The sequence below is a fragment of the Molossus molossus genome, unplaced genomic scaffold (genome assembly GCF_014108415.1).
Source record: "Molossus molossus isolate mMolMol1 unplaced genomic scaffold, mMolMol1.p scaffold_m16_p_20, whole genome shotgun sequence".
NCBI classification, from domain to species: domain Eukaryota; kingdom Metazoa; phylum Chordata; class Mammalia; order Chiroptera; family Molossidae; genus Molossus; species Molossus molossus.
In genome coordinates, this window is record NW_023425356.1 from 1,379,996 (window position 1) to 1,394,604 (window position 14,609).

Here is a 14,609-nt window from a genome sequence, read left to right on the forward strand (position 1 = left end):
TGTTTTTATTTGTAATTCCAGTTTGGTCCTGGGAGATGATCTGTGTAGCCTCCATTCACTCCACCACCATTTTGGAATCTCTACTGCATTTTTGAAACATGATGTATCCTACCCCTAGGGCTGTCTTCCTTGGCTTGCATCCTATTTCCTAGCAGTTTCTTCTCTTTCCATTGCCTTCTGTTCCTCTTGCTATGCTGTACTGAACCTTCCCTTCCTTCTCCTGGGCTCCCTGTCCTCTTTCCCTCCAAGATGGCATCTTCCCTGCAGCCATTGCCTCTGTGGGAAGGCTCATGCTATGTTCTCACTCTTGGATGTCCGTCTGGCACTGCAGTTTGAATGTACCTCCCTTCTCAACCTGGCTCCCTCTTCCCCTCTTCCTGCCTCTGGTCATGGCACGGTCATTATGTCACTGTATTGGTTTGCTAGGGCTGCCAGAAAAAAATACCACAGAATTTTAAGGTGGACTTAAACTACAGAAATTTAAGGTGACAAACAACACAAATTAATTTTCTCTCAGTTCTGGAGGCTGCATAACCAACATGAAAGTGTTGGCAGGCTGGTTTCTCCTGTGGCCTCTCTCTTTGGCTTGCAGACTGCCACCTTCTTGTTGTGTCCTTATGTGGCTTTTTCTCTGTCCACAATACTTCTGGTATCTCTCCCTCTTATAAGGACACCAGTCATGTTGGGTTTGGGCCCATCCTAATGACCTCCTTTGACCTTAATTTCATCTTTAAAGGCCTTATCTCCAAATGCAGTCATATTCTGAGGTGTACTGGGAATTAGGACTTCAACATGTGAATTTGAGGGTAGGAAGTGGGGTGAAGCATAATTCAATCTGTTATGGTCACCCAGGCCAAACTTTCTTGTTCTCATTACTTACTCTGTCACCTTCTATCCCGACATTTAGTCGTCTATGCTTTTTCTACTATATTTCTATATTTCTTGTCTTCTCCATTCCATTCCCAGTGTTGTTCTCAGGCCTTAATGAAGTCGCAGTTTCCATGCCTGGCTTTCATACAGCCCTCTGTAAATCTGATCCACCTAATTTTTTTTTTTGGTATTTTTATTAAAGCCATTCATGATTCTAACATATAAATGCTAGTCATGAAAGGGAGCAGTACATTCCCTAAATCTCAGGCCCATGGCCCAGATGCAGCCTTCATATGGTGTCTTTGATCTAGCATATGCTTGAGGTAACTTTCAATCATATCTCTTTTTATTTGCCACAGTGGTTGACTCCACAACTCTACATAATATTTTAAAATATAAGTATTTAAAAATTGCATCTACTTATCAGTTCAGACATTCTGCCCTTTATATTAAAGGGTGGGTCCCAATTATTCTTTTGGCTCAAGGGTAAAAAATGTTATTACAGGTAATCTATTTTGATTTGACCAAGGGGAGAGAAGTAATTTGGTGACCAGACTTCTAAAATTTTATCACAGAGTAGCGCATAAGGATTATATCAGCTTTGCGTTTGCCCAGTTTTGGCTTTTGTTGAAAAATGTAACTGCTTTTTCGTCAGTACATTATAGTTCTGAAAACAGGGAATGAGAGCTATCTGATGCCAAGGCCTTGTGATTCAGTGTCAAAAGTACCCCAGCATCCTCTTCACATTTCGAGGACCTAGGTCTTGGGTCTAGGGTCCTGGTTGATCCTAATAGAAACCGTATTCTGAAGTAAGAGGGAGGGGATCCACAAGGCAGCATAGGGTGTTTTCTTCGCTGTAGCAGCGCTTCAAGCCATTTTGGACCTTGTTAAGAGCTTGAGAACCCCCCAGCCTTCCTGCGCACATGATGGGGCCTGAATAGAGCCGCGTGGGACCGCTGGAACCACTTCCTATTGCACTCTGGTTTACTTATTTATTTTTAATCATTACCCAGGCTAGTTTTCTATTTATCTTTAGATAGAGTGGGAGAGGGAGAGAGGGAGGGAGGAAGGGAGAAGGGGGGGGGGGAAGAAACATGGATTGGCTGCCTTCCATAGGACCTGGGGGACCGAACTGCAATGGAGGTAAATAAATGCCCTTGAAAGGAATTGAACCCGCCACTGTTTGGTCCGCGGGCCTACACTCTCACCACTGAGCCAAACCTGCCAGGGCTGCACTCAGCTTAAATCCCTGCCTTTGGAAATAAATTCCCAGCTGGTGGATGCAGACACCGCAAGCCAGACCCTGCCCCAGATCTACCCATCACTGGGTTAGGAAAAAGACCATAGGAAACGAAATGAGAATTTGCCCCAACTTCCAGACACACTTTCCTCACCCCGCCCCCAACCTTCCCTACGCCCCACCCCTTCCGCCTGCAGGCTCAACCTGGCCCCAACCAGAGCCCAGCCCACACCGGAGAGAAGGAGACCCCGGAAGAGCAGGTCCATCCGGGTGCTTTGCCAGGGAGGGCATGGGGCGTGGCTTTATGACGACAAGAGACAGATGGAGCCAAGTTCGGGGCACTGGAGGGAGCGTTGGCTGCCTTGACCACGCCCCAATGACGCTCCATACTGGACCCAAGGGGTGGGTCTCTATTTTCAAACTCCCTTTTGAGGTGGAAATATAGGCCAAGCAGCCTCACTTCAAAGACACCCCCTTGTGAAGTCTTGTTCGTCCTCCGTCCTCCTGCTCCTCTCTCCTCCCTCCTGGATAACCCCGACGACTGCACGCCCCAGGCTCTTCGCCCCCTCCGTGCCTGCGCGGTGGTGGGGCCCGCGAGCGCGCAGGCGCAGCGAGCTCGGGGCGGTGCCGCCGAGGGGCGGGTGACGCAGCGGCGTCGCTGCCATTTTAAGTTGTTTGTTCTGGCTTGTCGTCTCAAACGCGACTCTGCCTGGGAGGCGCCGAGGCCGCCGCCGCTTCCGCAGCCACCGGTGGCGGGGAACGAGGCTGTGCCGCCGCTCGGCTTTCCTCGCCCGCTGTCCGCGACCCGCCGTCCGCGACCCGCCGCGAGCAGGGGCCGCCGTGGGGAAGAAGGACTCAGAGCAGATGCTCGGACTGCGATAACTTGACTTGGGGTTGACTTGCCGAGAGACCTTAGCGCAGGGCTCCCTCCCTCCCCTGCCGCGGGGCCGCCTCTCTCCTCCTTTCCATCTTTCTCTTTCTCGCCCCGTCCCCTCCTCCCTCCGCCCGGGGCGCCGAGCCAGACTATGGGTCCCAGGTGGGGGCTGCGTGGCGGGAGCAGCGCGGGCGGCCCGGCCCCAGTGCGCGCCGCAGCGGGGATGGGGGGGCTCAGTTGGCTGCTGGTGTTCTCTTGACATGGCTCCTGCCCGAGCCGCGAGCAGCGCCCCTGCCACCGCCACTTCCGCCGCCGCCGCCGCTCCGCCTGCGGGCTGCGGCTAGAGGGCCCGCCCGCCCGAGTCAGTCCGCGACCCCGCCCTGAACCATCCACCTCGGGAAACATGGTCTGTTCAACGTGAGCGAGCTAATCCGGGAGCTTCCTTTCCTTTTCGGGGGGTGGGGCGGGCGTACTTTAAAAAGTAATTAATATTAACACAACTGTTTTCTTTTTCCCCACTGGTCCTTCCCAATTTCCCTGTCCCGCCTCCTGTACCCGGGCGGGCATTGTTTCCACGATGAAATGAGAGAAAGCCTGAGTGATCCAGTGTCTCTCGTGGTGCGAGTGAGTCGCTGTCCCTGAAGGCAAAGGGTGGGGGTGGGCCTGGGGGACGGAAGGCAGGCGGTCCCCGGGCACAGCCTGGATTTGGGAGAAGAACCCGCCACCTTTGCCTCAGCGATGCCCACGGTCTTGATCAGGTGGAAGTCTTAGGGAAGGCTCCCCTGGGGGCATGTAGGACTCCTTGCAGGGCTAGGGGTGTTGTCTGATCACAGAGCCGGAAGAATTTTTCCATCGTGTTCTGGACCCCTTTCCCTGCCATCATGGTTCTCCAGGGCAGCAGCATTAGCAGCCGCCTGAGGGTAAAGTGGGTGATGGGGAAAGTGGAAATGACTCCGCTGTTTTTTCTCCTGGCTCCTCTGGGCAACAGCTGCCCGCCCCCGGTATACACTGTAGTTGATCGCAGGGAAACCCTGAACCTCTCCCCTTCCTTCTCAACCGATTTTGCACTGTTGTCTTTGCTCACCACCAAGAGTAATCAATAACAAGCACTGACAATACATAGCAATAGTGAAACCTGAAATAACTAAGAATTAATTAGGTACTACAGCCATGGATCGGGCTGGGTAAAATCCAATTGGGTATTTCAGTTTCATTCACCTTCCCTGTTTTGGTGTTTTGGGGAGGTTTTTTGGTGTGATTCTTTTTTTTTCCTTTTTTTTTTATTTGGAAAGCAAGGATCACACTTCTCCCTCCGTTCCTTTTCATTGCCCCTTTTCTGAAAAGAGGGAAAAATCCGGATGGATTTTAAGGATTGGACTGGTGTCAGCTGTGTTTTATTGCACACCTAAATCCTGGCAGTGGGCTTTTCATTTCCCCAAAGCCTTTATATTTTGGCAGTTAAGCCAAATGTGTTTTCCAAAAAATTAGTTCAAGTGTTTTCTCCTCTTTCTTTCCTTCCCTTTTTCTCACTCCACCACAAATGTTATTGTCCGAACATGACTGGGCAGCACCTTTTGTTTCTTGACCCTGTAATATGACAGTCTGCTAATATTGCCAGAAGGTGCAGTTTTGGGGTTACAGTTGTGATTTTAGCTATTCAATCATATTAGCAGGGGGAAAAATGACTTGTTTCTGTTGTACTTGAGTCTTAAGAAAAAGTGCCCATAGTTTAGTGACAATTTCCAAAGGCTTTAGTACCACCTGTATTTCAAAATGGGGGACCCAAACTCCCGGAAGAAACAAGCTCTGAACAGACTACGTGCTCAGCTTAGGAAGAAAAAAGAATCTCTAGCTGACCAGTTTGACTTCAAGATGTATATTGCCTTTGTATTCAAGGAGAAGGTAATTTAAAATTCCTAATGTGAATTTGCATACGTGGTTTGGTAAATTGTTAAAATAACGGGGACTATTAACTTAAAGAGTTGCCGGGAAAAGTCTTCTTTGTATACTTTGATTGTCACCCTTGGGGAAAATTCTCTGAATCCAGTAGTTGGGAGTATAACTGAATGGAAGGAGTGATAACTCATTTATGTGGGGTTACAGAGAGAATCTTCTAGCTGAATTTAAAGACTGTCTAATGTAAAATATAAATAGATGGATTGGAATCAAAATGGTTGTTAAAAGCAGTCTGATTCTTTCAGTCCTGGATGTAGGTAGGTGCCTTTCTCATGGTACATGTGATGAAATAGAATACATTTTAATTTTTAGGAGCAATTAAGTACTTAAATGATTAATTTGTGTAGAAGTACAATTAAAATTAAAAATGAAATATTAAGTTTAAAGATTTTTGGTCTTAATCAGAATTCCACAGTTGTTAGTCATCAAGGAGAAACATGATAAAGTAGTAATTTTTTGCAATGTAAAATAATGGTAGTTTCTTCATCTTTATTTGACATGAGATTAGGTTATGAATATAAGGAAGTACTGGGATTTTTGTACTTAAAAAATTGTGAGCTAATTTCAGATCAGAAATAGAATCTGAGCGTGTCATCTTTAGTATTTGAAAGTTCCCCAGGTGTTCACTCCACTCTTAGAGCTACAAATCGAAGCACTCTTGTGTAAGGTGTTTTCAGAGGGGTCAGTTTTGTTTTGAGTGGTTGTTCCCAGGTTGGGTAGCCCCAAAGATTTATTTCGCCATTCTCTCCCTGTCTTGTATGTGTGTGAATTAGTTGACTGAAGAATTGATAAGATCAGATTTTAGTTGATGATACTGGAATGCAGGTTTACTAGAGTTAAATCCAAGATGTAAGTGGTGAGACTCAATCTTGTATTTAACCCAGAAGGTGCCCCCACACTGTACCATCTGGTTCTTTAACTTGAGAAAACCTGTTTTTACTCTGAATGGAGAGGATCCAGGCACTTGTCCTGAGCAGTTCATGAATTTTATAACCAGAATTGATGGCAGTTGGTCTGAACTAAATTTGAAACTCAATTTGGGAGGGTTTTTTGTTGTTGTTTTCCTTTCAAATGTTGACACTTGTAATTATATAATATCCAGAAGCAGTAATGGAAATTGATCTTTTTAGGGAGTAAAACAGTGAATTTGCTTTGAATAGCTTTGTCTTTAAACTAAGATTTTAATTTACCTGTTTGTAGAACCAGTTAAATGAAATTATGTCGAGTAAATTACTTTTTTTTTTCATACCCTAAGGATGCCACTAGTGTTTGTTTCTTAACAGCATTTAAGAAATACTGTTTAAAATAAATATTTGCTGTGGATACCATAATGCTATGAGACCATGTGGTTAGACATTCGATTATCGGCTGGTTAGGGTTGGGCGTTTGGGGAAGACAAGGATTTTCCTGTTTGAAAATCTGTTTTCAGCACACAGATGACTTCATTTAAGAATATTATTGAGTTAGAATAAAGATACGTGATATAGTAATATGGATTGAGTGTTGAAAGACACTATCTTACCAGTGGATTGATAACCTTTTTTTTTTCTTTTAGAAGAAAAAATCAGCACTTTTTGAAGTGTCTGAGGTTATACCAGTCATGACAAATAATTATGAAGAAAATATCCTGAAAGGTGTACGCGAGTCCAGCTACTCCTTGGAGAGTTCCATGGAGCTTCTGCAGAAGGACGTGGTACAGCTCCATGCCCCTCGGTACCAGTCTATGAGAAGGGTGAGCTCTGGTTTCAGGCTGGCTTTGGTACATGTTCATGAATTCAGCTTGCATCCCACCTCCCCAGCCCTCCAAAGAATGTGTAGTTACTGTGGCCATGAATCTCTGTAAAAGTTGGCTTTAGATAGATAACTTTTCTTAGGTGGTATTCTGTTGATAATGGTGTAATTATTACTGCAAGTAATGTTTTATATTACTGTTCATTGGGTTCCCGTAAAGTAGCCTGCCCAGTGTGGTTCAGTGGAAGGAGCATCGCCCGTGGACTGAGAGGTCCTGGTTTGATTCCCGGTCAGAATATATACCTAGGTTTCGGGCTGTCTCTAAAAAATAGTAAAAGCATATTTTAAAAAGATTTTAAAAAAGAAAGAAACTTAAAATAGAAGGTATTGTTGCTGCCAACCTTCTCAACTTCAGCAAATCACTGGAAGTTAGTCCAGCATTTTTGCAGTCGATCCCCACAGTTAGTGGTAGGGTCAGGGGATCAACTGGAGATCAGTAACAATGAACTGGTCTGGAAGAGGTTTATTGCCTCTGGAAATTAGTGTGCTGGACTATGATAACAGGAAGAACATCAGCATATGGCAACAACAGCATTTCAGTTGTAATAAGTAGGTAGGGAGATTCATATTAGAAGTTCCAAGATACCTTTGCTTAAATATTTTTTATTTTGAAGAGTGGAAATAATGGTTAAGAGACTTAAAAAAAAAAAGACAAAGAATCAGAGCTGTAGTTGGAGTATTCACCATGCACTGGTGAATTTAGGTCTTGATGGAGGAACATGGTTGAGTGTGGACTAGAAAGGTAAGAATTAGAATTAGGTCCTGTTCAGATTGTATGCGGTCCTGTTACTATTACCTCTTATAGAAAATGATACATAATGGACTTTTTGCTCTGTTCAGTTTTTCTGTAGTGAAGCCATATAACTTGTGGCATTGCTTGTTATAGGTCTGTCTCTGTAAAAGTAATTTCCTTTTTTTTTTTTTGTCATAGGATGTGATTGGCTGTACTCAGGAGATGGACTTCATTCTTTGGCCTCGGAATGACATTGAAAAAATTGTCTGTCTCCTGTTTTCTCGGTGGAAGGAATCTGATGAGCCTTTTAGGCCTGTTCAGGTATTTTATTCTAAAATAAGTGTGATGAGCAGTTAAATGAGTGAAAACTCCTGGAATGGGGTCTAACAAGAAATCCTTGGGAGTGTATGCTTTCTAATGACTTTTATCTTGAGTTCCATCCTTTTGAATGTTGTCACGCAAGAGGAGAAAGCATTTGAATGATAGTCTCTTGAGAATGAGGTGGTTCTTAGCTACTCATTGTGTTTGATATTGTGGCCAGAGGAAATCTTAAAAGGTTGGCATTGGTTGATTTTAGGAGGGGGGCATGGATCAAGTTGGCAAGATCCCTCCCCCGTATCACACATGCTCTTGATATAGTAGTATACATACCTTCTTAGAGAGAGAACCTTCTATGATGAAGAGGATGTTCTATGCCTCAAGAGACTGTTCATAGTGGTGGATGCTAGCTACATGTGATTCTTGAGCATCTGAAATGTGGCTGGTGTTACTGAAGAACTGCATTAAGTGGCAAGCATGTGTGACAGCCCAACTGTATGCTGTGTTTCATGTCGTGTAACATGTTGGTAGTTATTTACACACATTGTGTTTTTTTTAATTAGGCTAAATTTGAGTTTCATCACAGTGACTATGAGAAACAGTTTCTGCACGTACTGAGCCGCAAGGACAAGACTGGGATTGTTGTCAACAATCCAACCCAGTCCGTGTTTCTCTTCATCGACAGACAGCACTTGCAGGTGGGCAGTGGCCACTGAGGGCTCATTGTAATGGCTTTATTATCAGTCTGTTCTGTGCAAGTTCCTTGATTCTCTTTTTCCTCTTCAACACTACATTATTTTTTAAGTTATTTAAAGAACAAGAAGCAGATCTTGTGGGCCTCACCCTAGTACAGTGTGGTCTCTAGACTTGGCATTTATTAGAACTAGCTGGGGTGCTTTTTAAAAATTATTATTTGTGTGTGGGTGTTTCTTTTTTGTTGTTTTTTCAATTGATTTTAGAGAGAGGGAGGAACACTGATTTGCTGTTCCACTTATTCATGTATTCATTGGTTGGTTCTTATATGTGCCTGATTTAGGGATTGGACCTACAACCGTGGCATATCAGGACAATCTAACCAACTGAGCTACTTGGCTAGGCCCTGTCTGGAGCTTTTAAAAAGCATGAATCTAGCCCTGGCCGGTTTTCTCAGTGGTTAGAGCAGATTCGATTGTGGTCAAGGGTACGAACTTTGGTTGCAGTTCAGTCCCTGGCCCTGGTTGGGGTTGTGTGGGAGGCAGCCATTCAATGTGTCTCTCTCATCGATGTTTCTCTCTCTCCCACTCTGACTGAAGATTAATGGAAAGATATCCTTGGGTGAGAATTTAAAAATAATAAAAGCATGAATGTGGTGGACAGTAGAGTTTGAGAAACATTCCCTACAGCTCTTCTACTGAAAGTACTGTCTAAAGAGCAACATTGCCTGAGCACTTCTCATGTGTGGAATCTCAGGCCCTGTTCCCTCCTGCTTAATCTGCATTCTGAACAAAATCCTTGGGTGACTGTTAACATAGTTTGAGGAGTGCCTGGCCTATTTCAAAGTAAATAAGACTCTAAAGGGATGAGGCACATTGTATGTAAAAGATAAATATGTGTTTCAAATGAGCACTTCCAGTTTAAGCAGCAATCTAGGTATTCCAAATTAATTTTTATTTATAAAAGGTTTATTCTCATCAACCTAAACCTGAATGTCATTATTTAGGGCTTATAATAGATACTTTGTTGTTACCCTTTATCATAATGTAAGGTGTGTGATAAGGGCTACACCAAAGGATGGGCAGGAGGTAGAGAGGCCCACACCTGGAGCCTGGATTGTAATTTAGATGTGGCTGTGAGATCTTAGACTAGTAATTCTGTGAGCACATTCTTTCTGTTGAATTGAGTTAGTGGTTTTCATATAGTTTTGTGCCTTTTACAGTGAAAACATACATGTGCACATGTGTATGTTCATTTACATATAAACTGCAGGCATTGCACAGGCCATCTGTTTTTTCTTCTGCCTTTAGAGGTGCTACAGTGAAAGAAGGTGAACTTGGAGGCAGTTTTGGTTCAGGTTCATCTCCCACTTACTGACCAGTGGTTACGTGAGACAGCACATTTGCCCCAAGTTAGATGGTAATATCTAACTTCTTTTTTTTTTTAATTCCTCGCCTGAGGATATTTTTCTATTTATCATCAGATAGAGTGGGAGGGAGGGAGGAAGACATTGATGAGAGAGAACATGGATCAGTCGCCTCCTGCGTGCCCCCCACTGGGGATCAGGCCCACAACCTGGGCATGTGCCCCGACTTGGAATCGAACCAGCGACCTCTTGGTGCATGGGTCGACGCTCAACCACTGAGCCACACTAGCTGGGCAATAGTTGACTTATCTTCTATTCTGCATACATTCTGTAAACATTTATTTGTAGTCATGCTTACTGCTTTTCTGTGTTTCATATGGCAAAGTTCTGAATTCCTAAAGTCCCTGTGGTTAAGAACCATCACACTCTTACTCTGCTTTGTCACTGTGTCCGTAAGTGCTTAATAAATTGTGGGAGATTGACTTCGTGTGGCAATTGATCACTTATATTAGTCTTTATTAAGAATATTAAAACTTTTCCCCTTCCAGACTCCAAAAAACAAAGCTACAATCTTCAAGTTATGCAGCATCTGCCTCTACCTGCCCCAGGAACAGCTCACCCACTGGGCAGTTGGCACCATAGAGGATCACCTGCACCCTTACTTGCCCGAGTAGAGTACTGACCAGCAAGTGAAGACGATCAGAGTGCAGCGGCAATTTTTCTTGTTTTCTCACCACTTTATTCTTTCAGAGTTTAAAGAAAATGGACTCATGCACAGAACACTATGCATTTTGAAACTTGTTCATCCTGGATTTTTTTTTAATCATTTGTATCTCAGAACTTTAGAAAATTAGATGTCTTCTTCACGGACTGTGTGAAAGAAGATGCTTTGCATCTTTGCTGCACTGCGTCAGCATCTTTAAAATGTGAAGTGAAAGGACTATGTACACTGAAATGCTTGATGTATCTGAAAGCACCAGGTGATACTCATGTTCGATGGTCTTCCATTTGTGCTGGTTTTTGCCTCTTTGACATCTGCCATCAGTATTTAGAGGGTGAGAAGTGAATGTAACAGATAAAATAACATTTTAAAAACTCAATAGCTTTGCTATAATCACTGTTGTTCCTGAGCACTGTCAGATTCATTCTAATGACCAGAAGTGGTTGTTCAAAAAATACAACCGTGGGAAAGAAATCTTAAACGAAAAAGGCATCTCACTGTAGGCATTATTGCCTCATATTTTACTGGGCCATGTTTGTTTCCTGGTACTCATAAATGTGTGTATTTTATTTTCAGATCGTTTTCCCAGGCTGCTGTTACCAAGTGTTCTGTGTGGACACAGTGAGACACAGTAAAGCAGACCTGCAGTCTCAAGTGGCTAAAGCAGCTACCAAACCGAAAGACACGTGCACAGCTGCAGAAACAGGATAGGTAGAGGACTTTCCTTTTGGTTTTTGTTTTTTCTGGTTATAAGAGATTTTTATTACAAAGAAAAAAATTCCAGTGAATTGTGCAGAAATACTGGTTTCTACACCATCCTTAAGAAAAACTTATGAGGGTTTTTGGAGTAGAAAAAAGTTACTAAAATTGAAATCTTGAATTGTAAAAACAGCCATCGAGTGTCAAAGTTATAAAAGCAGAACTCATTTTGTGCAATGAACATAAGGAAAGACTACTGTATAGTTTTTTTTTGTTTGTTTTTTCTTTTAAATGAAGAAAAGCTTTGCTTAAGGGTTGCGTACTTTATGGAGTAAATCTGGATGATCCTACTCCTTTGGAACAAACTTTAGTGCTTACTGGTTTCCAATTGTATTTAGCTTCTGGTTGGAATTTGAAAAAATGAAAACCTAAATAAAATAGGTGAACATTCCCTGACTGTTCAGGTGAATCACTAAACTTGAAGTGGTAACTTTATTTTCTTAGTCTCGGGGCAGGTGTTCTGATGACCTTAGTGGGTTATAGTCCATGGCTAAACAGTAAACTGGGTTTGTAATTTCAACAAGAATAGAAATCAAGGACACTTTGTTCTCAGCTCTTGTCTTAGTGCATCTAACAACCCTGCGTGGACAAATGGATGCTTGCCTAAGCTCATGTGGTGATGGGGGGTAGGAGTATAACCAGCTGCCTGGCTCCATAGAGCCCAAGCTCTTCACTATCTTGTTCTGTTGACTCACACTTGTTAGTGAACATTCAACAAGTACCACACCACATATCAGTGGCTGTTGGTTTTAGGTTTTTATTTTAGAATAAATTTTGAAAAGTTCTAAGTGAAACAGAAAGCTCCTGTGTACCCTTTAACCCACCTTTAGCCTTTAACATTTGCCACATTTGTTTCTGTTCTTTCTACAAACATTTATACCTGTTTGAAATTTGAGTCTGGTGGCACCTCGTGCCTTTGTCTTGCTTCCCGATCCCTTACTCAGGCACGTGTCCCTCTGTGAGGTTATCCAACTCCAGAAACGTAACACATACACACTCCACTTCAGCTCGCTGTCCTAACATCCTCGGTAGTGTTTTCACCCCCTGCAGTACAGGATGATTGCACTGAGCTGTCAGGTCTGATCTCCTTTCCTCTGGGACAGTTTCTCAGCCTTTGTTAACGTCAGCATTTTTGAAGAGCACAGGCCATTTTTAAAATACAGTTTCTCATCTTGCATTTGGTTGGTTTCTTACTGGTGAGATGTGGATTTTGCATTCTAGCCCAATGTAAGTGACCTTATGCCCTTCCCAAGTTAACATCCAGAGGCTGTCAGTTGGCTCTCTGTTGATGTCAGTTCTGATGGGTCCAAGGTGGTGTCCTTATTCTGCATCGCATCGTGTAGTTGTTTTCCACTTATAATTAAGCACTCTGGGAGACCACATGCAAACATCCTGCCGTTCATCAGGAGTGTGCTGATGCTCTTTGCCTTTTGCTCTAACCAATCTTGACCATGATAGTTATGGGATGGAGATTTCTATATCTACCCCTCTGAGTTGATCTGCTTTCTGTTGCAAGTAAGAGCCCTCCTGTCTATTAGTAACCAACCTGAACAGTATGGGCTCCATCCCTTTTGTTTTACTGCTACATTGCACGCCTTTTTCTTTTTTAATCCTCACCCAAGGACATTTTTGCATTTTTTGTTCAGAGAGAGTGGGAGGGAGAAAGAGAAGCATAGACGTGAAAGGGACACATTGAGTGGCTGCCACCTGCTCGACCAACCAGGGCCGGGGACAAACCACAACTAAGGTACATGCCCTTAGCGGGAAACGAACCCGGGTCTCTCTAGACCTCAGGCCGATGCTCTAACCGCTGAGCAAAACCGGCCAGGGCTTGCATGCCTTTTTCTTGAGCATTCCCTTTAAGGCACAACTTATGTTCATCTTGCAACTTCCCAGCCCTGGGATCAGCTGCTGCTCCAGGATTACTACCTAGCCTCGTGCTCGTGGTTCTGCAGTCACTGCCCCTTCAGCAGATAGCAGCAGGTGTGCTGACAAGCCGAGGAGAGCCAGCCTTGCACTGTGGGCTGCGTTTCCAGTTTTACTTAGTTCTTTAGTCACTCCCCAAGCAGAAGTCAATATTAAGAGTGCTGTAGGCAGTAGAACTTAGATATGGACTAAACTATTTGTAAACTTGGTCATTTTGATACTCGAGTCTGGGAGATTCAGGATCTGTGTGGCTCTAGGTACTAGGAAGGTGCTGATTGTGTGCCTGCTCTCCTGGAAAGGTTGCCGGTCCTGCTAACGTCAGAAAAGCAGCACACTCCTTGTACTGCTCTATCACCATGTGCCTTGCCTCCAGCTTTCTGGAGGACTGTTTTAGTTCATGTGGCTCAATCGGTTTTCCAACATGGACTATGGTCCATCTATTTTGAAGTTCCATAATTAAAAACTTATTTACTGATTTTTCTTAATTCTCACCTGAGGACATTTTTCCATTCTCTGTTCAGATAGAGTGGGAGGGAGATAGAGGAAAAGAGAGAGACAGACATTGACGTGAAAGGGACACATCAAGTGGCTGCCTCCCACACAACCCAACCAGGGCCGGGGACAAACTGCAACCGAGGTACGTACCCTTAGCAGGAACCGAACCTGGGTCTCTCTGGACCTCAGGCCGACGCTCTAACCGCTGAGATAAACTAGCTAAGGCTTGACTTCTTTTTTCTTTAGAGGAACGGAGAAACGTCAAGTTGTACTGCTTATTTATGCATTACTGGTTGATTCTTGTATATGCCCTGACCAGGAATCAAACCCAAAACCCTGGCGTATCGAAATGATGCTCTAACCAGATGAGCTACCTGGCCAGGGCTGAAGTTCCACAATCTTGAAAACGGGTTTAAAAAATGAAATGTAGATGGCATTTTAGGGCTGAGATGGACCTAAAATTCATTAAACCATTAATTTATGTTTCTCCTTTAGCTTAATATTAGAAGTTCAGTCTTTAATCCTATCTCAAAGTGGCCCTGCTAGTTTCTGCCCAAGTTTTCAAAACACTGAGCTAAGAATTTTTTCATCCCAGTATTATACTGTGATTAAAAACTAAAACTGAAGAGGCTTAAAATAAAATGAAGACGCCCCCACAATATCCCACTTGGTCTCTATGCTTCTTTTCCATAAAATATATGTTGCCCTGGCCAGTGTGGGGCTCAACTGGATGGGTGTCATCCTGTGCACTGAAATGTCGCTGGTTCCATTCCAATCAGGGGGCACTTGCCTGGGTTTTGGGCTCAATCCCCAGTAGGGGGTGTGCAGGAGGCTGCCGATCAATAAAGAATTTTTTGGCTACTTCTG

General features: G+C 43.8%; 1 protein-coding gene across 1 annotated transcript; it reads left to right on the top strand.

Annotated features, from left to right (window-relative positions):
- The first annotated feature begins 3,312 nt into the window (after positions 1-3,312).
- CUNH6orf62 (chromosome unknown C6orf62 homolog) lies at positions 3,313-11,731 on the top strand. Its single transcript, XM_036272316.1, has 5 exons — positions 3,313-4,886; positions 6,496-6,672; positions 7,663-7,785; positions 8,346-8,480; positions 10,390-11,731. The coding sequence occupies exons 1-5, from the start codon at positions 4,758-4,760 to the stop codon at positions 10,513-10,515; spliced, it is 690 nt and encodes a 229-aa protein (XP_036128209.1). The 5' UTR covers positions 3,313-4,757; the 3' UTR covers positions 10,516-11,731.
- The last annotated feature ends 2,878 nt before the right edge of the window (positions 11,732-14,609 follow it).